The sequence below is a fragment of the Podarcis erhardii genome (assembly GCF_964252035.2).
Source record: "Podarcis erhardii genome assembly, chromosome: W".
Classification (NCBI taxonomy): domain Eukaryota; kingdom Metazoa; phylum Chordata; class Lepidosauria; order Squamata; family Lacertidae; genus Podarcis; species Podarcis erhardii.
In genome coordinates this window covers 1,075,960-1,099,447 of record NC_138506.1, presented here as the reverse complement: position 1 = coordinate 1,099,447, position 23,488 = coordinate 1,075,960, and the positions used below count along the sequence as shown (strand labels likewise).

At 48.0% G+C, this 23,488-nt stretch overlaps 2 protein-coding genes across 5 annotated transcripts in view; one reads left to right on the top strand and one right to left on the bottom strand.

Annotated features, from left to right (window-relative positions):
* The window catches only part of LOC309333198 (putative helicase senataxin), a 308,026-nt gene that overhangs the window by 78,664 nt on the left and 205,874 nt on the right, over nucleotides 1-23,488 (bottom strand). The window lies entirely within an intron of this gene.
* Nucleotides 4,199-5,349, top strand: LOC309333154 (putative CENPB DNA-binding domain-containing protein 1; the record flags this gene model as incomplete). The annotated part of the gene is made up of 2 exons (XM_081846557.1): nucleotides 4,199-4,458; nucleotides 4,577-5,349. Exon 2 carries the CDS (start codon nucleotides 4,900-4,902, stop codon nucleotides 5,347-5,349), a length of 450 nt encoding a protein of 149 aa, XP_081702683.1. The 5' UTR covers nucleotides 4,199-4,458; nucleotides 4,577-4,899.

Genomic DNA, 23,488 nt, shown 5'->3' with positions numbered 1-23,488 from the left:
ACAAAGTTCAAAGAATTTTGTGCATGGGTAAAATCTGTTCATGATGTGAAAATTTATTGTCTTTTCACAGATCAGAGACAGGATTTTGTTTCACAGGAATTTGGGAGTTTCCTGGCTGAACAAGGGGTGAAGCACAAAGTTGCTACCCAGAAGTCTTCATGGAACGACGGTTTGTGTGTAAGGATAAACCAAGTGTTGCAACAGGACATGAAAGCGTTACTGCTTAGTGCAGGCTTGCCAAATGAGTTTTGGACTGAATTGCTGAATTGTTATATTTAAACTCATAACAGGAGATACTCCAAAGTTATGAAATGCACACCCTATGAGAAACTGTGCCAGAAGGTACCCTATGTCAAACACCTTTGGATTTTCGGGTCTCACGTGTGGGTGGAGACACCACAGAGCAAGAAGCTCGGCAAATGTGGTGCACACGGTATATTTCTGGGTTACAAAAAAGGCCAGTACAGAGTATTGATGTCTGACACCAACATAGTTCTTCTCACTAGGGATGTTGAGTACACTGCAAAATGGAAGGAATCGGCAAACCACGATTTGTAATGTTCTTTTTGTTCCAGGTTTGGTGGACAACTTGCTGAGCATTTCTCAGCTCACAGTGCAAGAGTTGAACATTTCCTTCAGCAGGAAGAAATGTATCATCAGGAAGAACAGAAGAGATCTATATGCTGACTGTGTGAATGGCTTATTCTTATTATCCTATGATGATGTTGATACTGATGTTGATATGCGAAGTAATCAGATGTGTTGTGCAATGTCTACTAACAAAATTTCGCATGCAAATTGTTTCCATGACCATCACAGGAGGCTCGGTCATCTAAATTTTCAGGCCATTGCCAAGATGCCTGATCTGGTAAAGGGGATGACCATTAAACTCTGCAGATTTCACATGAAATGTACTGTATTTTTCGCTCTATAGGACGCACTTTTCCCCCTTCAAAAATGAAGGGGACATGTGTGTGCGTCCTATGGAGCGAAGACGCCATATCCCCGCGACCCTCTCCCGGCTGGAGAGGTGACACGCGGCTATGGCAGGAGCCTCTTTAGCTGCGTGCCACCTCTCCAGCTGGGAGAGCGCGTGCGGGGCTAAAGAAGCCATAGCCAGCTGGAGAGGTGACGCACGACTATGGCAGGAGCCTCTCCGCTGCGCCTTTCCGCTGCTCCCTGACCTGCTCTTTGGGGCTGGTGGTGGGCTTCCCCCCGCCAGCCCCAAAGAGCAGGTCGAAAGGAACCTGAAGCCTGGAGAGCGACAGGGGTCGGTGCACACTGACCCCTCTCGCTCTCCAAGGCTTCCAAGGTAGCCGCCTGAACGCACCTTAAACGGCACCTTGTTTTAGAGCGGGAAAACAAGAGGGGGAAAATTCTCCCCCTCTCTGCGCAACGCCTCCTGCCGCTTCGCTGAAGGGGCGCTGGGCAGAGAGGGGGAGATTTTTTTTTTCTTGTTCTCCCCCCTCTAAAACAAGGTGCGTCCTATTGTCCGGTGCGTCCTATGGCGCGAAAAATACGGTAAATCATGTGCAGAACATGATTGCTCCAAAGGGTAAAATATCTGGCAGGGAAGCCAAAGAGCCCTACCAAATTGTGCACGCAGACCTTGTTGGTCCATTAAAGCCATCTTTAGGTAAAGCACAATATTTCATGGTATGGATAGATCAGTTTTCAAGATATATTTATGTTTTCTTGCTCAAGTAGAAGTCAGAAGCGTTTCCTAAGTTCAAGGAATTCTGCGCTTGGCTGCAGAATGCCCACAAGAGACAAGTGGGTTGTCTTTTCACTGACGGCAGAATTCTCTTCTCAGCAGTTTGAAGCTTTTCTAGCTGAGAAAGGAATCCAACAGAGCTCCATGGCAAAATGGTCTCTGTGAAAGGGCAAATCAAACGTTCCAGCAGGGCATGAAATCTCTCGAGTGATGCTAATTTGCCTGATTCATATTGGGCCGAAGTTTTCAATTGTTTTACTTATGTGCATAACAGAAAAATTTCTTCACCAATAGGTTGCATACCTTATGACAAGTTGTTTGGCAGGAAACCATTTGTTAAACAGTTGAGAATTTTTGGTTCTGACATGTGGGTTCACACACCTCAGAGCACCAAGCTGAGCAAACGTGGTATGCATGGAATATTCGTGGGATACGAAAAAGGTGCTTACAGTATTAATGTCTGACACGAAGACAGTGAGATTCACTAGGAGTGTTGAATATAATGCAAAGTGGGGAGAAAATGTAGGAATTTTCCAATGTTATCCTGATACTAATAATGATGAGAAATCTGATGATGACACAGGTTCAGACACCAGTTCAATGAGAGGTGGTAGTGCTGCTGATGACAGTGATGACACGGCAGACTACAAGAGTGCAAAGGCCTCACTCAGACCATCCGAAGAGTCTGACACTGATTGGGGTCTGGAGCCACAGTTTACTATTGGCCGCGATTCTCCTAAGAAAGAGGAGATTAGTCCTGAAGACTTGTGCATAATTCGCAGATCTGAAAGAGCCACAAAGGGCAGACCATCTAAAAGATTTGTTGATGAGTTTGAAAGACAGCTACAACTGTTATAAATAACTCAGGGAAGATTCAAGAGCCTTCAAGCTTCCAAGAGGTCAAAGAGTTAACCTCGAAGGATGCTGAACCATGGTTAAATGCCATGCAGACTGAGCTTAATTCCTTAGAGAGAAACAAAACATGGGAACTAGTTCCAATGGTACCAGGAATGAAGCTAATTGATAGCAAATGGGTCTTTAAGGCCAAGACAGACCAGAGTGGCAAGGTAATGAGACATAAGGCCAGGTTGGTCGCAAGAGGATTTTCGCAGGTACTAGGTCAAGATTATCACGAGACCTACTCTCCCACCATGAAGTATGAGAACATTAGGCTTATGCTCAAAATTGCTGCAAAGGAGAAACTAAACGTTTCTCATCATGATGTCAACACTGCATTTCTGTACGGGGACCTGGGCGAACAGATTTATATGCATTCACCTGACGGAATATAGGTAAAGAAAGGATTGATTTGTGTTCTAAAAAAATCCTTGTATGGTCTCAAAGTGCCACTGCTTTTTATATCGGTCCTGGAGGTTTTGCTAAATATGATTAGAAGGGACCAATTGGTTAAAGGTATACAAGTCGGAGCTAAACAGTACAAATTGAAAGCATTTGCTGATGATCTGGTATTGACATTACAGGAGCCAGAATCTAGTACTAAAAGAGTATTGGAACTAATTCAAGAATTTGGTCAGGTAGCGGGTTTTAAGTTGAACAAGATGAAAACTAAGGTTTTAGAGAAAAACCTAACAGTGACTGAGAGAGAGAGGTTTCAGAAGGAGACAGGATTAACACTGGTCAAGAAAGTGAAATATCTAGGGGTTAATATGACTGCTAAGAATGTGAATTTATTTAAAGACAATTATGAAAAATGTTGGATGGAAGTGAAAAAGGATTTAGAAATATGGACAAATTTGAATTTATCATTGCTAGGCCGAATTGCTGTCATAAAAATGAATGTATTGCCAAGGATGCTGTTATTGTTCCAAACATTGCAAATTTTGGATGAAATGGAATGTTTCAAGAAGTGGCAGCGAGATATTTCTAGATTTGTCTGGCAGGGCAAGAAGCCTTGAATAAAATTTAAGATATTAACTGATGCCAAAGAAAGAGGTGGATTTGCCCTGCCAGACCTTAAGCTTTATTATGAATCAGCCGCATTTTGTTGGCTGAGAGAATGGCTGCTTCTTGAAAACACTGACATTCTGGATTTAGAAGGTTTTAATAACATATTTGGGTGGCATGCATACAGTGGTGCCCCGCAAGACGAACGCCTCGCAAGACGGAAAACTCGCTAGACGAAAGAGTTTTCCGTTTTCGAGTTGCTTCGCAAGACGAATTTCCCTATGGGCTTGCTTCGCAAGACGAAAACATCTTGCGACTTTGTTTCCTTTGTCTTAAAACCGTTAAAACCAAGGGTGCTTTGCTTCAAGAGCTGCAGTTGCGACCTGACTTCGAGGAGCAACTGTTAGCACGCGGTTTGGTAGCCTTTTTTCAGACTTTGCTGATTTTTTAAGCTTTTCCAAAACTTCTTTTGCATCCATTTGGTAAGTTCAACTTTTTTGTGGTTTTTGGATTTTGGGTTGGGGTGTTTGGGATTCAAGGACTTGGTGTTGGGGGGGGGGGTTGCAAGAATCCGGGAGCTTGTGGGGTTTTTTTCTGCATTTTTCTGTTTTTCTGTGACCATTGGGCCATGTTGTGTTTTTTTTAAAAAAAATCTGAGTTTGAATTTCTGTGTGCTGGGTGGCTGGGGGAACAGTTGGGGAGGGGTTTGCAAGAATCTGGGAGCTTGTGGGGTTTTATTTTTTTATTTTTATGATTTTCTGTGACCATTGGGCCATGTTGTTTTTTTAAAAAATAAATTTTGAGTTTGAATTTCTGTGTGCTGGGTGCTTTAGGGAACAGTTGGGGAGGGGTTTGCAGCAGTTGGGGAGGGGCTGGGGGAGCAGTTGGGGAGGGGTTTGCAACAGTTGGGGAGGGGTTTGCAATTTCTGTGTGGTGGGTGGGTGGCTGGGGGAACAGTTGAGGTTTTTTGAAGACTTTGGTGATTTTTGAAGCTTTTCCAAAACTTCTTTTGCAGCCATTTGAGGTTTCTGAAGACTTCGGTGATTGATTGTTGAAGCTTTTCCAGAACTTCTTTCGCATCCATTTGGTAAGTTAAACTTTTAAAACTTTTTGGGGGGTTTTTGGATTTTGGGTTGGGGTGTTTGGGATTCAAGGACTTGGTTCTGGGTTTGAATTTCTGTGTGGTGGGTGGCTGGGTGCTTTTGAATTTTTTGGATTTGAAGCACAGCACTGATTTTTTTGTGTGTGTGTGAGTTTACGAAGGTAGGAGCTGTGCTGCCATGGGACCCAAGAAGACTGCTGCTGCAGAGGCCGGCGAGAGGAAGGAGAAGGTGACGCTGGAAATGAAGGAGGAGATCATCCGGAAGCACGACGGCGGAATGCGTGTGACAGACCTCGCCAGGGAGTACGGGAGGAATCCATCGACCATCGGGACCATCCTGAAGATGAGGGAGAAGATCCTTGCGACTGATGCAGCCAAGGGAGTCACCATGATCGTGAAGAACCGCCCAGCTGTTCTGGAGGAGGTCAAGAAGTTGCTGCTCATCTGGTTAGAAGAGAAGCAGCGTGCAGGGGACACAGTGACTGAGGCCGTCATTTGTGAGAAGGCCAAGGCCTTGCACGCAGACCTCGTCTGGGAACAGCCAGGAACCTCAGGCGAGCCAGAAGTCTTCAAGGCAAGACTTCCGGAGGCGGCGCGAACGGCAATGGCGGTCCTCCTTGCGCTGTGAGGGGGAAGCTCCACGGAAACGGGTCGTCCGCTACGGCGAAGCAGAGACCCACATTGGAAACCCACAGGCAGCGAAAGCCTGTGGTCGTGGGACTCAGCGGGCACCAGAAGCGCCCCCCGAAACGAAGAAGGGACCCCGTAAGGGGTCTCGGAACGTGGAAGGGCTGGAGCGGTGTTGTGAGTCGATCGCTATTCCTGTGGAGTGAAGCCGCATAGCCGCTGTCGGTGAGCGCTGACCTTTTTTCCTGGGGACATTCGATTGGAAAAGTAACAACCCGTGTGTGCTGGTTCCGGGGGAAAGGTACCGTGATCGTAGTCAGAGTTCACGAGATGAGAGGCGAGGTCCAAAACAGGGAGCCGGGCGGGGAACAGGAACGCTGGGAGGTCAGAAGCAGAAGAGCTGGGCAGGGAACAGGAGCGCTGGAAGATCAAGCAGGAGGCCGGGCAGGGAACAGGAACGCTGGAAGGTCAGGAACAGGAGGCCGAGCAGGGAACAGGAACACTGGAAGGTCTGAAGCCAACAACGACGTTGCTCCCGCAACCTGGGACCGGGCTGACTGACCTTTATCTTCTTCTAAGGCCAGGGGCGGTCCCGGCCGCCAGGAGCCCCGCCTCCTCTGGCCTTAAGGCGAGCACTCCTCCTGGGAGCAACCAGTTCCCTTCGCCTCTGTAGTTCAGGAGAGGCCGAAGGGTTACTGGGCCCCGGAGGAGGCTCACCTGTAGCCACTGAGTCCTCAAGCACCTCTGGGGCCAGAAGGGTTTCACCTGGTGCCTGCTCCTGAGGATCTGACACAGGTGCAGGCTCCTCAGAATCTAGGTCTTGCCCCAGTTCAGCCGGCCCTGGAGGCGGGGACTCCTGTGCAGGCTGGGATTCCTCTGGTTCAGCCTCTGAATCGGAATCCCAGGCCATCACACCGTGAGTAAGAAAGGACAGTAAGAATTGGAGACTAAATTATTATAAATTCGGTAAAAAGCGGGAGACGCAACCAGGAAGTCCGTCTTCCGCTTCTGCTTAAGATCTAAAGCAAAGGACTTTGATGTTTGGAGCCTTTGAAGAGGCGTTAAGAAACAAGCAATCTGCGCCTCTACTGGAGCTGTTTATATGCTAAACTAGGATTTAACTTTTTTAAGTGATTTATTTTTTTAAATATGGACTGTGTCTTACCTCTTCTTTTGGAATTACAATTTCACTGAGAAACCCAGGCAATTGGACTGCCTGATTAACAGAACTGTCAGATTGCAGACTTTGACACTTTGTTATTAGGGTTTGCTACAAACTGAGTGTTACTGGAACTGCTACATTGAAAAACTTTTTTTGGCACTTGTTAGAGACACTGTTGTGCTTTTAAGACCAACTCTGTTATCTACAAGAAAACTGAAGGTCCTTTGGAAATTAACGGCTGTTTGGACATTGTTTTAGAAGTATTGGAGCTTTGGATTAATTGGAGTTATAAATCATTTACTTTAACAACTTGGCTTTTCCCCTCAAGATATATTTGAACTCCCTCTAGAGGATTTTGGATTTATACTTGTATGTGACTTTGCTTTCTCTTTCCTTTCCTCCTATTTGGCTGTTTACCCTCTGGGCTGGTGGATTCCCATGGGAACATACTCAGCTTGACCTTGACTTGTAGACAGAACTGGAATGAGTGGCTCTGGGAAAACAAGAGCGGCTAAAGCAAAAGCTAAACAAACAACTTTGACTTTAACCTCACAGCCGCGTAGATCATCTGTCCCTGCTGTGTTGCTGGCAGAGGAAGAAGGAATTGAGCAACCTCTGCTGGAAGTTATGGCTGCAGGAGGATCCAGCTCAGTACTAGATAAAATTTTTGAAAAATTGGAAGTTTTGGATAAAAAAGCAGAAGAGCAAACGGCTAAGATTGACCAAAACACAGCCAGTGTTAATAAATTAACTGAACAAGTTGCTCTGAATACACAATCAATTGGGAAACTATTTGAAGCCACTACAGAAAATCGTAAATTGGCTGAGGAAGCCAATCAAAAAGTTGAAGAATTAGAGAAGGAGGTAAAACCATTGCACAAGCAGATTGGTGAACAGCAGGCCTATCTGTCTATGATAGAATTACGGAGTCGGGAAAATAATCTGAGATTAAGGTCAATATTAGAACTTGAACAAGGGAATTTGGTTGAATTCCTGACAAAAGAATTTTCCAAGTTTTGGCCTTTGGAGGAAGAAAAGGATTTTAAAATTGTGACTGCCTTTAGACTTGGGAAATTAACAAGGAAAGATAGGCCCAGAGATTGCCTGATTACTTTGAGATCCAAGGAGGAAAGAGATAAAATATTAGGCCTACATTACGAAAAGTCACTAGAAATTTCGGACAGAAGAGCAGAAATTTATAAAGATATCCCAAAACAACTGTTGGACCTTAGATCCACCTATATTGAGTTATCAAGATTGCTGAGGAGTAATTCAATTGTTTTCAGGTGGGAATTTCCTCAAGGATTATCTTTTACATTCAGAGGGAAGAAGGTGAAAATTAAAACAGCCGAGGATAAAGAAAAATGTTTGAGTGCCTATGGAGAAAGGGATTGAAAAACCTTCAGGGCCCGGGCCATCGCCAGCACCTACACCTTTGGGATCTGAAGATCAGGAGAAAAAGATACCACCATCAAAGGAATAACAGATTTGTCCAGGATGTCTCTGCAACTTCTGAGTTGGAATATTAATGGCTGCAACTCCCCGGAGAAAAGGAAAAGAATATTTCATATATTGAAAAAAGAACTGTCAGGTCTGCCTCTAGGTCCCAGCTCACAGAGGACCAACGCCCGGTGGATACAATATACAAAGTCTTTATTGAAGTTTAGTTTCCATTTCAAAGCTCTGGGCGCGCAGACCCACGTCTCGACGCTAGACCGGCTAAGTCCCCTCTGACTCACTGCTCCTCCCACACCAGTTTAAGATCCTTGCCCGGCTCCACCTCCTACGCTGTTCTTTCCTTCGCTGGGTCCTTCTGCCCTCTGGGGTTTCCTCCTTCCTGGACTCCTCTGACACTGACCCCCCTTGGTCTTCCCCTTCCTTCCGGCGGGCTTTAGGACCTGGCTCCCTACCCAGGCTCCCTGCTGTGCCGCTCGCCTGTACATTTGAACTTGGCGCGCGCGCCCAGCCGGTAACCTTCCTCCTGACCGTTTCCCCGCTTCCTGATGTGGGCGTGACCAAACCTGACTCCTCTCCTCCCGCTGGTGGTGAGAGCACTGGTCCCGATTCCTGGGACTCCCCCTCCCCACTGCGCTCTGGTGGGGAAGCTGGTCCTGATTTCCAACTGCTGCTCAGGGACTCCCCGCTGGCCCCTTCCTCCTGGGGCTTCCCCCCTGGAACCCCCTCGCTCTGGCCATCGGCGCTCCCTTCTGCGAGTCCTCCGATTCGCTGGAGAGGCTTGTGGAATAACTCTTTCCACTGTCACTGCCTGCGCCCCCCTCGGACTCCTCCTCCTCACTCTCCATTTGCTCCCCCTCCTGTGTCTCTCCTTCTGAACCCCTGACATCCATCCCCCCCTCGAAGCCCCCCTTCCCCCCTCCCCCTCTTCAGGTGCGGGTTCTGGGTGCTCCAGTGTTGTGGGGGTAATTTCAGGATACAGTTCGTCCCCCGAGGCATGCAGCCAGCGGGATAAGTCCGGGAAGTCCTCCATGGGCTCGTCGACGGCGATTTCCTCCGCTTCCATCTCCTGGGCGGTGTGTTCGAAATCTGAAGCCGCCCCCAAATCACCCAAGACCCCCTCTCCCTCTGTCGCCTGAGGTGACTCCACTTCCCAGGGTCCCTTCGGCATGTCTCTGCGCCAGCCCACTTCGGGTTGGTCCTCCCACCAATACGATCCCCCCGTGCCAAACCCTGAGAGTGATCCCTCTGGGGAACTGCCTCCCGGAGTCGATTCCTCAGCTGAAGAGAAACCGCGGAAAGTGCTGGCTGAGAGTGTGGGTGTGAACAGACAGTCGTCAAAAAAGCCCGCCGGCATGGGCTTGTGCGGGAAAAGTGTATGGAATTCTTCCTTGAGCCACTGCTCCTCCAATGCGTAATCCTGCACCCACCTGTTGGCGCTGGCCGGGGTGTCCTCTGTGGCGAGAAGATATTCGATCCCGTCCTCCCCCCACCTTGAGTCTAAAATCTCTGTGGCTTCCTTGAGTGGCTCCCCTCTCGGCGACCCCCCCTTTTTGGGCGCTTCCCTGAGCGGGTCTGGCGCCGTCCCTGGTGCCTGAAACCTGTGGGGCTCTCTGTAGGGTGTGAGCACTGATCTATGAAAGACCGGGTGCATTCTGGACCCCTCCGGGAGTGTCAACCGGAAGGCCACTGGGTTGATCTGCGCCTCTACTTGGTACGGCCCTAGCTGCTTGTGCCCTAGCTTCTTCTTGGCCAGCGATCTGGCTGGAACTGCCTGGGCTGCTAACCACACCCAGTCTCCTACCCGGATGTCTTCCCCCACTCTCCTGTGTCGGTCTGCCTGCACTTTGTAAGCCTGTTTCGCCACCTCTAACTGCCTCCTGAGCTGCTCGTGGATCTCCTGCAACTCCGCTGCCACGGCCTCTGCTCCCTGCGGCTCCCCTGCCTTCACTTTCTCCAAACCCGGGAAGGTTCTGGGATGCCGCCCATTGTTGGCGAAAAACGGCGTCACCCCCGTGGACGCGTGCTTCGTGTTGTTGTAGGCAAACTTGGCCAACGGTAGATAGTCCACCCAGGTCGAGGGCTGCTGGTTCGCGTAGCATCTCAGGTACTGCTGCATAATGGCGTTGACTCTCTCCGCCTGCCCGTTGGTCTGCGGGTGTCGTGCCGACGCCAGGCTGACCTTGACGTTCAGGAAACCCATCAGCTTTTGCCAGAAGTTGGATATGAACTGGCGCCCCCTGTCGGACAGGATGGACTGTGGCAGGCCGTGCACCTTGAACACGTGGTCTATAAACAGCTTGGCGGTCTGCTCGGCTGTAGCCACCTTCGCGCAAGGAATGAAGTGGGCCATCTTGGTGAACAAGTCTACTACCACGAGTACCGCCGTCTTGCCCCTCGAGCTGGGCAGATCTGTGACAAAGTCCAGGGCCACCCTCTCCCACGGTTCGAACGGTGTCTGTAGCGGTTCCAACAGGCCTGCCGGCGGCTGGTGTACTGGCTTGGCCCTTTGGCAGGTGTCGCACCTATTGACGTATTCCGCGACATCCCCTCTCATCTTGGGCCACCAAAAGTCTCTGGCTACTAAGTCCACCGTCTTCTCCTTGCCGAAGTGTCCCGCGCTGGGCGCGTCGTGCATCTGTTGTAGGACTTTCGCTCAGAGGTTGTCTCCCGGTACGTAGAGGGCTCCTTTGCGGATGAGCAGGCCGTCGCGTATTTGGAAGTCGTCGTCCCTCGCCGTGCCGCTACGGACCTCCTCCATCTTGGCTCGCGCGAAGGAGTCCGTCTGCAGCGCGCGCCGCACTGCGTCCAGGTCCACCGTGGCTGACGCGCATGCCCACGCCTTCGGTGCGAACATATGCTTGGCCGCCGCCGGTGCCTCTTCCTCGAGATACTGCGGTTTCCTGGACAGCGCGTCCGCCATGATGTTGTTGTTTCCAGGGATGTATTCTATTCTGAAGTCGAAATCTGCAAAGAACTCCACCCAGCGGATGTGTCTCTGGTTCAGGAACCTCGCCGTGCGCCAGTACTCCAAGTTTTTATGGTCTGTACGGACCTGCACCATGTGTTTGGCTCCGACGAGGAAGTGCCGCCACGCCTTGAAGGCTGCATGTATGGCCAGTAACTCCCTGTCCCAGATGGTGTAGTTCTGCTCCGACTTGCTGAGTTTTCTGGAGTAGAAAGCGCACGGCCTCCAGTCCCCCTGGTGGTCTTGCTGCAACAGGACGGCCCCTACGGCCCTGTCTGAGGCGTCCATCTCCACTCTCATGGGCCTGCTGGGGTTCACGTGTAGCAGGTGTTCCTCGGACGCGAAGAGATTCTTGAGCTTTTGAAAGGACTGCTCTGCCTGCTCCGTCCAGATGAATTTCTTCTTCTTGGCACTGAGGGTGTCAGTGATGGCCGCTGTCTGCATGGCGAAACCTTTGATGAATTTGCGATAAAAGTTGGCAAAGCCGACAAACCTCTGGACTTCCTTCCGATTGCGTGGGCTCTTCCAGTCCAGCACTGCACGTACCTTGGTACTGTCCATGGCCAGTCCCTTGTCGGACAGTTTGTAGCCCAGGAAGTCCACCTCCGTCTTGTCGAACTGGCACTTCTCCAGCTTGGCATAAAGCCTGTGCTCCCGCAGCCGTTGCAGGACCTCCCTGACATCTCTCTCGTGAGCCTCCGGCGACTCCGAGAAGATGAGGATGTCGTCCAGGAAGCAGACGCACTTCTTGTAGAGAAGACCCGCCAAGACATGATGCATGAATGCTTGAAAGCAGTGGGAGCTATTTTGTAATCCAAAAGGCATAACTCTATACTCATAGGTGCCCAGCGGCGTAAACATGGCCGTTTTCCACTCGTCACCTTCGCGCACGCGAATGAGATTGTACGCTCCCCGCAGATCCAACTTGGTAAAGATGCGACCCTTCCTCACCGTCGCCAGCAGGTCATCGATCTTGGGCATAGGGAAGGCTGAGGGCTTGGTCTTCTGGTTTAAGACGCGAAAGTCCACGACCAGCCTCTTCTGGGGCGTGTCCCGTTTCTTTACAAAAAATACAGGACTGCCCCCCACCGCCTTGGACTCTCGGATGAATCCCCGCTTCAAGTTGTGATCTATGAACTCCCTGAGCTCCTGCAATTCATCCTCCGACATGGAATACAGTTTCCCCGTCGGGAGCGTCGCCCCCGGCAGGAGGTCAATCTTTCAGTCGTAGGGTCTGTGGGGAGGCAGCTTGTCTGCTTCTTTCTCGCAGAAGACCTCCAAAAACTCTTTGTACTTGTTAGGTACTGCTTGCAGGATGCCCAAGTGCAGCTGTGGTCCATCCTCCTGCCCCTCATCTTCCAGGTCAGCCAGGATGCAGTGTTCTGCGCAGTAGGAGGAGCCGAAGGTTAGTTGACGCTGGTACCAAGCTAATGCCGGGCTGTGCCTATCCAGCCAACTCATGCCCAACACTATGGGCGTGTCTGACAGGCGGGTGACGTTGAAGCTGATGACTTCGCGGTGATTACCAATGCGCATCACCATTGGCGGCGTCTGCTGTAGCACTTGCCCTCCCAGTAGCTCCCTGCCGTCCACCGTGACGACGTTCAGAGGTACCGTCGCTGGCAGAAGGGCTATGCCATGTTGCTGGATGAACTCCATGCCTATAAAATCTGCATTGCTCCCAGAATCAATGGAAATGGGGACTTCCACGGTGAGCCCATTTGGGAGCTGGAGGGATGCGGTGAGCTGCACCACTGGTTTGGGCGGGAGGGGGTCTGTGGGCTGTAAGATGCCTGGGGACTGCTTCACTGATACGTCTGGCTGGGCCCCAGTGGCTCCATTTCCAGCCAGACAGTGCCGTTTCCCTGCTGTGGTGCAGTCTGCTGAACTGATTCTGTTACTGTTGCTGAGGCTGCAGTGTGCTTGTGGATCCTCCGGGGACACTCTTTCGCCATGTGTTGAGCACTGTCGCAGATGTAGCACTTCCTGGTTCCTCTAGGAGGCTTCATTTTGACTGCTCCCGGCGTTAGGGCTCCGGCTGGGGACTGAGCCTTAGCACCACCTATCTCCATCGGCTCCTCTCCCTCTCCCAGCGGAGGCATGGATCGAGCGCGCGCCGCTTCCTTGGGAAAGGGGGGCGGTCCTCTCGCTGGCGTGCGTCCCCAATGCCCTTCCTCCTTGTCCCAAGGGCGTCCTTCCAGCCTAACCCCCATCGTGAGTGCCCTCTCCACAATGTCTTTGGTGGTATGGGGTCTCTCTCCCCTTGCGATTTCGTCTTTTACAGCTCCATTCAGCCCTTCCCAGAAAAGGTCTCTGACTGCAGCTGAATCTTTTTCCCATCCCAGCGCATTCACCAATGCAAAAAAGCGGGAATGATACTCCCTCACAGTGGCTCTCCCTTGTTTCAGCCCATGTATCTGTTTTCTGGCGATATCAATGTCTATTGTTGATAAAAAACACGAATCCATGGCTTTAATGAAGGCATCCGCACTTCGGAGCGCCGGATCCTTATCTCTCCACAGATTGCGCAGCCACGCTTTAGCTTCTCCATGCAAATGAGATAATATAAATCCCACCCTCTCCTGCTCATCTCTAAAGTCTTTATCCAGCAATTGCAGCGCAAACAGCACGTCTGCTCGGAAGTTAGGGTACTGCTGCAAATTCCCATCGAAATGAGACACAAGGCTGCCCCCTCTCTTCCCCAGCCCAATCCCCTCTGGCTTTGGGGGGGGGGTGCCCCTGCCTTGTAAGCGCTTCCAACCTGGCTTGTAGATCCTTGCAGGCAGCAGCTGCTTCGTCTCCCCTCTTCCTAGATGCGAGTATCTCCTCGTTGAGTCGCGTCACTGCATTTTGCAGGGCTGCCATTTGCTGTTCGGTAGTCATCTTGCCTTGCTTTTGTGAGCTCGTTAAGCACCAATCTTCGCCCCTCGCTGCGAGGTTCTTGGTGAAAGGGGGGTGAGAGGGGACTTACTGTCAGGTCTGCCTCTAGGTCCCAGCTCACAGAGGACCAACGCCCGGTGGATATAATATACAAAGTCTTTATTGAAGTTTAGTTTCCATTTCAAAGCTCTGGGCGCGCAGACCCACGTCTCGACGCTAGACCGGCTAAGTCCCCTCTGACTCACTGCTCCTCCCACACCAGTTTAAGATCCTAGCCCGGCTCCACCTCCTACGCTGTTCTTTCCTTCGCTGGGTCCTTCTGCCCTCTGGGGTTTCCTCCTTCCTGGACTCCTCTGACACTGACCCCCCTTGGTCTTCCCCTTCCTTCCGGCGGGCTTTAGGACCTGGCTCCCTACCCGGGCTCCCTGCTGTGCTGCTCGCCTGTACATTTGAACTTGGCGCGCACGCCCAGCCGGTAACCTTCCTCCTGACCGTTTCCCCGCTTCCTGATGTGGGCGTGACCAAACCTGACTCCTCTCCTTCCGCTGGTGGTGAGAGCACTGGTCCCGATTCCTGGGACTCCCCCTCCCCACTGCGCTCTGGTGGGGAAGCTGGTCCTGATTTCCAACTGCTGCTCAGGGACTCCCCGCTGGCCCCTTCCTCCTGGGGCTTCCCCCCTGGAACCCCCCTCGCTCTGGCCATCGGCGCTCCCTTCTGCGAGTCCTCCGATTCGCTGGAGAGGCTTGTGGAATAACTCTTTCCACTGTCACTGCCTGCGCCCCCCTCGGACTCCTCCTCCTCACTCTCCATTTGCTCCCCCTCCTGTGTCTCTCCTTCTGAACCCCTGACAAGAACAATTGGGCATTATTTGCTTGCAAGAAACACATGTGACTAGGCTCCACAGAAAAGTGTTAATAAACAAAAGACTAGGACAAGAATTTATCTCTTCGGACCGAGTTAAGAAAAGAGGAGTGGTGATATATGCGAAGGAGAGCCTGTCACCAAAATTTCTATTTAAAGATGAGCAAGGAAGAATTTTGGCAATTGAGATACAAAACCAAGGAGAAAAGTTTTTGATATTAGGAATTTATGCACCAAATGAGGGGAAATCGGAATTTTATAAGAAGCTGCATGAGATAATGCTGGACTATCTGGACTATGACAACATCATTATGATGGGAGATATGAATGGGGTGGCTTCAACCAACATGGATAAGTCCCATAGCCAAAATGTGACAAAAGATGGCAGACTACCTAAAACTTTTTTTGAACTGACTGACAATATGGACATGATTGATATTTGGAGGACAAAGAACCCCCTGGGAAGAGAAGGAACATTCTTTTCTGAAGCCCAACTGACATGGACAAGAATCGACCAAATATGGGTAACTAGAGGTCTGGCACCTAAGATAAGAAAAGTGGAAATCTGCCCAAAGACCTGCTCCGACCATAATGCCGTAAAAATGGATATGAGACTAATCCCAACCGGCTCCTTCAGATGGAAGATGAATGACAATTTGTTTAGAGATCAGGAGACTATCAAAAAGGCCCAAAAAGTTTTGAAGGACTATTCTGAGATAAATTTGAACACTATGGTGGAAAAAAGAATCATCTGGGACGCAAGCAAAGCGGTTATGAGGGGGTTTCTGATACAACAGAACACTATAAAGAAAAGAGCAAAGAAAAGAAAGGAGAAAAAAGACAAGATTTTGGAGAAAATTAAAGAATGTGAGAAGAAGCTAAGATCGAAACCGAAGTCACAGGAGATCTTGAGAGAAATTAAACTTTATCAAGCACAATATTCCAAATTGACAAATCAGGAAGTCGAGTGGAAAGTTAAACTAATGAAACAAATATCATTTGAATCGGCAAACAAATGTGGAAAAATGTTAGCATGGCAGTTGAAAAAGAAACAAAAACTAAACACGATTACTAGAATCATAGAATCATAGAATCATAGAGTTGGAAGAGACCACAAGGGCCATCGAGTCCAACCCCCTGCCAAGCAGGAAACACCATCAGAGCACTCCTGACATATGGTTGTCAAGCCTCTGCTTAAAGACCTCCAAAGAAGGAGACTCCACCACACTCCTTGGCAGCAAATTCCACTGTCGAACAGCTCTTACTGTCAGGAAGTTCTTCCTAATGTTTAGGTGGAATCTTTTTTCTTGTAGTTTGGAACCATTGCTCCGTGTCCTCTTCTCTGGAGCAGCAGAAAACAACCTTTCTCCCTCCTCTATGTGACATCCTTTTATATATTTGAACATGGCTATCATATCACCCCTTAACCTCCTCTTCTCCAGGCTAAACATGCCCAGCTCCCTTAGCCGTTCTTCATAAGGCATCGTTTCCAGGCCTTTGACCATTTTGGTTGCCCTCCTCTGGACACATTCCAGTTTGTCAGTGTCCTTCTTGAACTGTGGTGCCCAGAACTGGACACAGTACTCCAGGTGAGGTCTGACCAGAGCAGAATACAGTGGCACTATTACTTCCCTTGATCTAGATGCTATACTCCTATTGATGCAGCCCAGAATTGCATTGGCTTTTTTAGCTGCCGCGTCACACTGTTGGCTCATGTCAAGTTTGTGGTCAACCAAGACTCCTAGATCCTTTTCACATGTACTGCTCTTCAATCTAGAGATTGAAGGAAGAAATATCCAGAACCCAGTGGAGATCAGAAAGTGCTTCCAGAGATATTTCAAACAATTATATACTCAAGGGCCGCAAAATGAGGTTGAGATAGAACAATTTCTGACAAAGAATGGATTACCAAAGTTGTCTCAAGAAAATAGATCAACCCTGAACTATAAAATAACACAACAAGAGATCGAAGATGCCATTCAGAATATGCAATTGGGTAAATCTCCAGGGCCAGATGGGCTTACCTCCAAATATTACAAGACATTGAAAGACTATTTGATACATCCATTAATGGAGGTTTGCAATGAGATTATGGAGGGGAAGAAAGCACCGGAATCGTGGAAAGAAGCATTCATCACATTGATACCTAAATCAGAAACTGAAAAGACACAACTTAAGAATTACCGTCCCATCTCCCTTCTAAATGTGGATTACAAAATTTCTGCAGACATTTTAGCAAGTAGATTTTAAAAAGTTCTAAACGAAGTGATTCATAAAGATCAGGCAGGCTTTCTCCCAGGTAGACATTTGTTTGCTAACACAAGGAACATTATTGACATTTTGGAACTTTTGCAAACAAATATTAATACAAGAGCGGTGTTAATATTTATAGATGCGGAGAAGGCCTTTGATAATATTTCATGGAAGTTTATGAAGAAAAACTTGGAAGGGATGGGAGTGGGACGGGGATTTGAAAATGGGATAGATGCAATCTATTCAGAACAAAAGGCTAAATTGATAGTTAACAATGTGGTGACGGAAGAGTTTAAAATTGAAAAGGGAACACGACAAGGTTGCCCTATTTCCCCTTTGTTATTTATCTCGGTCCTGGAGGTGCTTTTGAATATGATCAGAGGGGACCGGTTGGTTGAAGGAATTCAGGTCGGAGCGAAACAGTATAAACTTAAAGCCTTTGCAGATGACCTAGTCTTGACCTTACAGGAGCCAGAATCTAGTACAAAAAAGGTATTACAATTGATTCATGAGTTTGGTCGGGTGGCGGGATTTAAGCTAAACAAACAAAAAACTAAGGTATTGGAAAAAAACTTGACATCTTCAGAATCAGAAAGGTTTCAGAAAGAGACAGAGTTAAATGTGGTTAAAAAAGTTAAATACCTAGGGGTAAACATAACAGCAAAGAATCTGAGTTTATTTAAGGATAACTATGAAAAGTGTTGGTCAGAAATCAAAAGGGATTTTGAAAGTTGGTCAAGATTGAAACTTTCCTTGTTGGGCCGAATTGCTGCTATAAAGATGAATGTATTGCCAAAGATGCTGTTTCTGTTTCAGACTTTACAGATTGTGGATAAAATGGAGTGTTTCGGGAGGTGGCAAAGAGATATTTCTAAATTTGTCTGGCAGGGCAAAAAGCCCAGAATTAAGTTTAAAATATTAACTGATGCCAAAGAAAGAGGGGGGTTTGCCCTGCCGGACTTAAGGTTGTACTATGAATCAGCAGCTTTCTGCTGGTTAAAAGATTGGCTGCTTCTTGAAAACACTGATGTTTTAGATTTGGAAGGTTTTAACAACGCTTTCGGATGGCATGCATATCTGTGGTACGACAAGGTTAAAATTCACAAGACTTTTAAGAACCATATTGTTAGGAAAGCAGTGTTTAATGTCTGGACAAAATACAAAGGCTTATTAGAAAATAAGACCCCAAGGTGGCTGTCACCCATGGAAGCTAAGGCTCTGAAAAGACCCAATATGGAGGTCAAATGGCCGAAATATTGGGAAATACTAGAAAAAGATGGAGATAATTGGAGGCTACAGAGTTTGGAGAAACTAAAAGATAAAGTGCGAGATTGGTTACATTATGCTCAGATTAAAGAGGTTTTTAAATTGGATAAAAAGTTAGGTTTCCAGGTGGAAAAATCGAAGTTGGAAACAGAATTGTTAGAACCTAAGACTAAGGTACTCTCAAGAATGTATAACTTGCTGTTAAAATGGAACACACAGGATGAAACGGTTAAATCAGCTATGATAAAATGGGCACAGGACATTGGGTATAATATTATGTTTGCTGATTGGGAAAAGTTATGGACCACCAGTATGAAATTTACGGCATGTAATGCCTTGAAAGAAAATATTATGAAAATGATATATAGGTGGTACATGACCCCAGTCAAGCTTGCAAAAATATACCACTTGCCTGATATTAAGTGCTGGAAATGTAAGGAAACCGAAGGAACGTTCTTTCACCTCTGGTGGACTTGCCCTAGGGTTAAGGCTTTCTGGGAAATGATATATAACGAGCTGAAAAAGGTATTTAAGTATACCTTCCCTAAGAAACCAGAGGCCTTCCTTTTGGGCATTGTTGGCCAGAGGGTGTTAAAGAAGGACAGAACTTTTTTCATGTATGCTACAACAGCAGCAAGGATACTTGTCGCCAAATATTGGAAAACTCAAGATTTGCCCACGCTGGAAGAATGGCAGATGCAACTGATGGACTATATGGAACTAGCAGAAATGACCGGCAGATTCCGAGACCTGGGAGAGGAAGCAGTGGAAGAGGATTGGAAGAAATTTAAGGACTATCTACAAAAACATTGTAAATTATATGAGTGCTAAGAAGGATGCAAGATTGAAAATAACACGGCTCCATTAAGCTAGTTGAAAAGAATATGAGAATAAGTGAATTTAAGAGAAAAATAAGCAGAGGTTGGTTTGACCGGTTCAAGGCAAGATCTGGAATCCACAGCGTGGTCAGGCATGGAGAGGCTGTGTCTTATGCCAGACAGTGTGTATGTTCAGCAGGAATTGAAGCTGCGTCACACAATGGACACTTCAAGATGGCGGGGGCTGCTAAACGGGATGCCAGAGAGGTTCGGAGGGCTAGATTTGCTGTCTCCGACGCCCACACACAGCGGGAGGCAATTGCTGAGCGGACTGCCAGAAGTAATACCCCAGGGAAAGCTGATACAGTATCCCAGAGAGGGTTGTGTTCCTGACACTGAAAGCTTCACAGAAGAGAGGCTTTTGAAGGAAGAATGCACAAGGGGGGTGTTTCCTGTTCCTGTTAAGGGCGAGAAATCTCCAAAGCAGGAGTAGCAAGGGGAGTTGACTGCCATGTCATCCCAATCTTCACTGCAACCAGCAGGTGGCACTGCTGTGTTTGAAGCAGTGGAAAGTTTTTCCTGTGAGAAGTTTGAACAGAGTTCAAAAGTCAGGAACATTTGCAGCATTTCCGACAGGCGACATGAAGCAAGGCCAGAGATGCAAAGATGCAGCACAGATATGGTGACTAGCTGTTCCAGTACAGAGATGCAAGAATCTTTTGTGCTAGATTCTGAGGCGAAGAAACACCTTTGTGGAAGATGGAACTGGTTCACCGCGTGTACACCACAGAAGGGTCTGATCCACCAGTCGGGTGGAGACTTCTTGGGGGTACATAGCACCGGGATCGTGGAACCGCAAAGCTGTAAAGTTGTGATGTCTAATGTGTTTTTCATTCCAGGTTGAGAAGCCCAGCTGATGCAGCCTGGATGTTCTGTTTATGTCAACAAACAGCGTGCAACCATCCAGAAGAACGAAAGCGACATTATAAATGGCTTGTTCTTACTATGTTGTGATGTTAACATGGGGGATGGTGGGTGTAATGGGATAAGGGGTTGCTTGTGCGTAAGCGCTAAAACGCTCCCAGTTTTGTAGTTAGTTTTAAACTCTCCCTAACCGGACAGCCATAAGTGCGTGGCTGCCTTAATCACTGGCAGAATCCGTCAGTGGGCGTTTCCTGAATTTCTTCCAACATAAAAGTTCTTTGACAGAAAGTCTCCTCCTTGATTCCCTGCGCGACAGCTTTCTGCGCAGAGTGGGCGTTCCAAGGGGAGGTCCTGAGCTCTCACCACTGGTCTCACTTGAAGCGTCTCTGAGCCTCACCTCCCCTCCCCTCAGCGTCTCTGAGCCTCACCTCAGAGTTTTGTTTTGACTTAGGCCCAGGGACTTTGCAAAGCGGCCAGTGTTATAGCTGCCAGGTGCACAGAGTGTAAACAAGCCAGCTATTGGATTTTAGAGGCTTGTGTTTGAGAGTTAATGCAAGGACTCAAAATGGATGTCAAGAAGGGGGGAGCCCTGCCTTCTCCGCCCCTCCTGACCAGTGACAATTATGCATCTTGGTCTATTAAGATGAAGGCCTTGCTGCAGAATCAGAGACTGTTTGGGGTGATTGAGAACCCCATCCCTGCAGCACCAACGCGTGCTTGGGAGTCACAGGATGTGAAGGCCAGAACTGCTATAATTCTGTGCGTGTCAGACTCTGAGCTTATCCATATACAAGATTTACAGCACGCGAAAGATGTTTGGGACACGCTGAGAAGGACACATCAGAGAGATGCAGGTTCTTCAGCGTTGCTGTATTTTGAGAAGCTGACCAACCTGAGGCTTGCGCCTGATGGAGATGTTCAAGCGCACCTGATGGAAATGAAATTTCTGCGTCAACAGATGGTGGAACGCAATTTCCGTCTGCAGGAGGAAGTGTTTTGCTTCATGGTCATCAACAGTCTGAATCGGACTTACAAAACGGTTGCCAGTCAGCTGGGGTCTCTCCCAGCGCAAGATTTGACTTCGGAGAGGGTCTTTGCCGTGGTTCTTAATGAACATGACAGGCTTGCCGCCCTGGAAGTCAAGGACAGGGGGAGACAAGAACGGAGTTCTGACACCCCCACTGCTACAGCTACTGGAGAAAATGCCGTAGCTTTGAACGTTGTCCGATGCTACAATTGTGGACAAACTGGGCATCTTCAGCGGTACTGCAAGAAGCCACGTCAGAACAAGGGAGCCAAGGGAAGCTCCACGAAGTCTGAGGCGTCAGGCAGAGGTCATGCCAAGTCACAGACGAAGCCTGCAAAGGCTTTGATGTCGAAAGGAGCCACACCAGAAGTGGGGAATTCTTTCGTTTTGGACACGGGAGCGACGGTTCACATGACCCATCGCAGGGATTTGTTTTCGTCGTTTAAGAAGCAAAGCTTCGTTGTACAACAAGCCAACGGTCAAGAGCTGGAAGCCACCGGAATTGGGACTGTGTATCTTAAAAGTCAGAACTTGACTATAAACAATGTTTATTTGGTTCCAGAGTTGAAGTACAATCTGCTCAGCGTATCGCAGATTGCCAAGAAGGGACTGAAACTGTCCTATGATGATCAACACTGCGAGATCTACAAAGATGGAGAGTTGCATCTTTCTGCCAAAGAGAAAGATGGACTATATTTGTTGACTTTTGATCAAAGTGATTACATGGAATGTAATTCTTGTGATTCTAACATGATTTCTTTTGCAGGTGTAGCCAAGAAGAACGCCAAGCAGGTCACCTCGAGGGTCGACAAGGCATTTCAGCGGGTGTATGCTGATGTGATTGGTCCTTTAGCACCGTCTAGAGGCAATGCAAAGTATTACCTAATATGTGTTGATTCTTTCACAGGTTTTGTCTGGATTTATCTTTTGGTGAGACCGAAAGAAGCCTTAGAAAGGTTTAAAGAGTTTTGTGACAAGGTTAAAAATATGCATGATGCTGACATAGATTGTCTTTGCACAGATGAGAAGCCAATTTTTCTTTTACAGGATTTCCAGAGGTTCCTAAAGAAGAAAGGGATAAGACACAAAATTGCAGCTTCAGAAGAAGCTTGGAACAGATGTGTCTGTGTTAGGGTGAACAAAGAATTGCAAAAGGGAATGGAAGCGCAATTGCTTAGTTCACATCTGCCACATGAGTACTGGGCTGAGTCGCTAACGTCATATTGTTATACGTGGTTGAGAAAGTTTTCAAAAGAGTTGGGAAGTTCTCCTTTTGAGAAACTGTTCCACAGAAAACCTTCTGCTGCCCATTTCAAGGTTTTTGGGTCTCATGTGAGGACAGAAGCTCCGGGTGGAGTAAAGAATGCCAGAGGCATTTTTGTGGGTTATGAAAAGGGTCTCTACAGAGTAATTTTGTCTGAATCTGGTAAAGTGATTCTCACAAAATTCCTAGAGAGTGCTCCTGAACAGGAGAGAGTGATTGTTCACACATTTCCCACAGGTAATGATGATTCTGATGATGATGATGATGATGTTGATTTTGTTGAGTTCAGTAGTACTGATGACAGCGATAGCTCAGACAGCTCAGTTGTCACAGTCATTGAGAGGAAACCTCACGTAATGACTAGACCCTCAGAAGAGGAGGATGAACCACTGTTTACAATTGGTACTGGTTCTCCAGAGAGTCCAAAGGCTGAACCAGAAAGCAAAGAAGAGCAGCACTTCTTACGTAGGTCTGAGAGAGCAACGAAGGGTGTACCACCCAAGAGGTATTCAAAGGAGTTTGCTAACCTAGCTGTTGCTATTGTAAACGACCAAGGTCAGATTGAAGCTGTGTCTGAGTCAGAGACAAAGGCACAACAGAGAGTTGTTAACCAAGGTAATGCAGATGCACTCATTCCTTGGAAGTCACACAACCAGAGAGGTACATTGGTAAAACCAGTGGCGGGTAGTTCCAAGGGTGGAACTGAAACAACAGGGGAGTGTTATAAGTATAACAACTGTTTGTTTTCTTCTCTGGATGACGCTTTGCTCGCAGCACGCATTGATACTTTAGGGGGAGTATGTTATTCTAAAGCAGCAATGCTGCAGCAAGCAAAGGCTCTAGCAGCTCAGACAGCTGCCTGTGGCTGCAAAGCCAGACAGGATGTGTGTGACTGCTGCCATGGAAACAAAGGGGCAGTCCATCCTTATTGAGCACAGGATATGAGCTCAGTGTGTGTCATATGACCTGTACAGGATGTACATGGGTGGAGTTTGTAGTTTCTCTCTGTTTGTTGAAGAGAGCAGACATCTTTTACTGTATGACTGCTAAAGACAGGAATAAAGCATGTAGATACATTTCTGTCTGTGTCTGATTCCCCTCCCTGGGGATATGCAGGGAGGAGGAGGAGGAGGAGGAGAAGCAGTTGGTGTGTTTTTCTCACAGCCTGAGGAAAATCGCCGGAACGGACCTCGTGTGTTGTTTTCCTGCCGGGAGTCGCCGGAGGGAGGTCAAAAGAATTCAGCCGGTGCCTGGAGAGATAG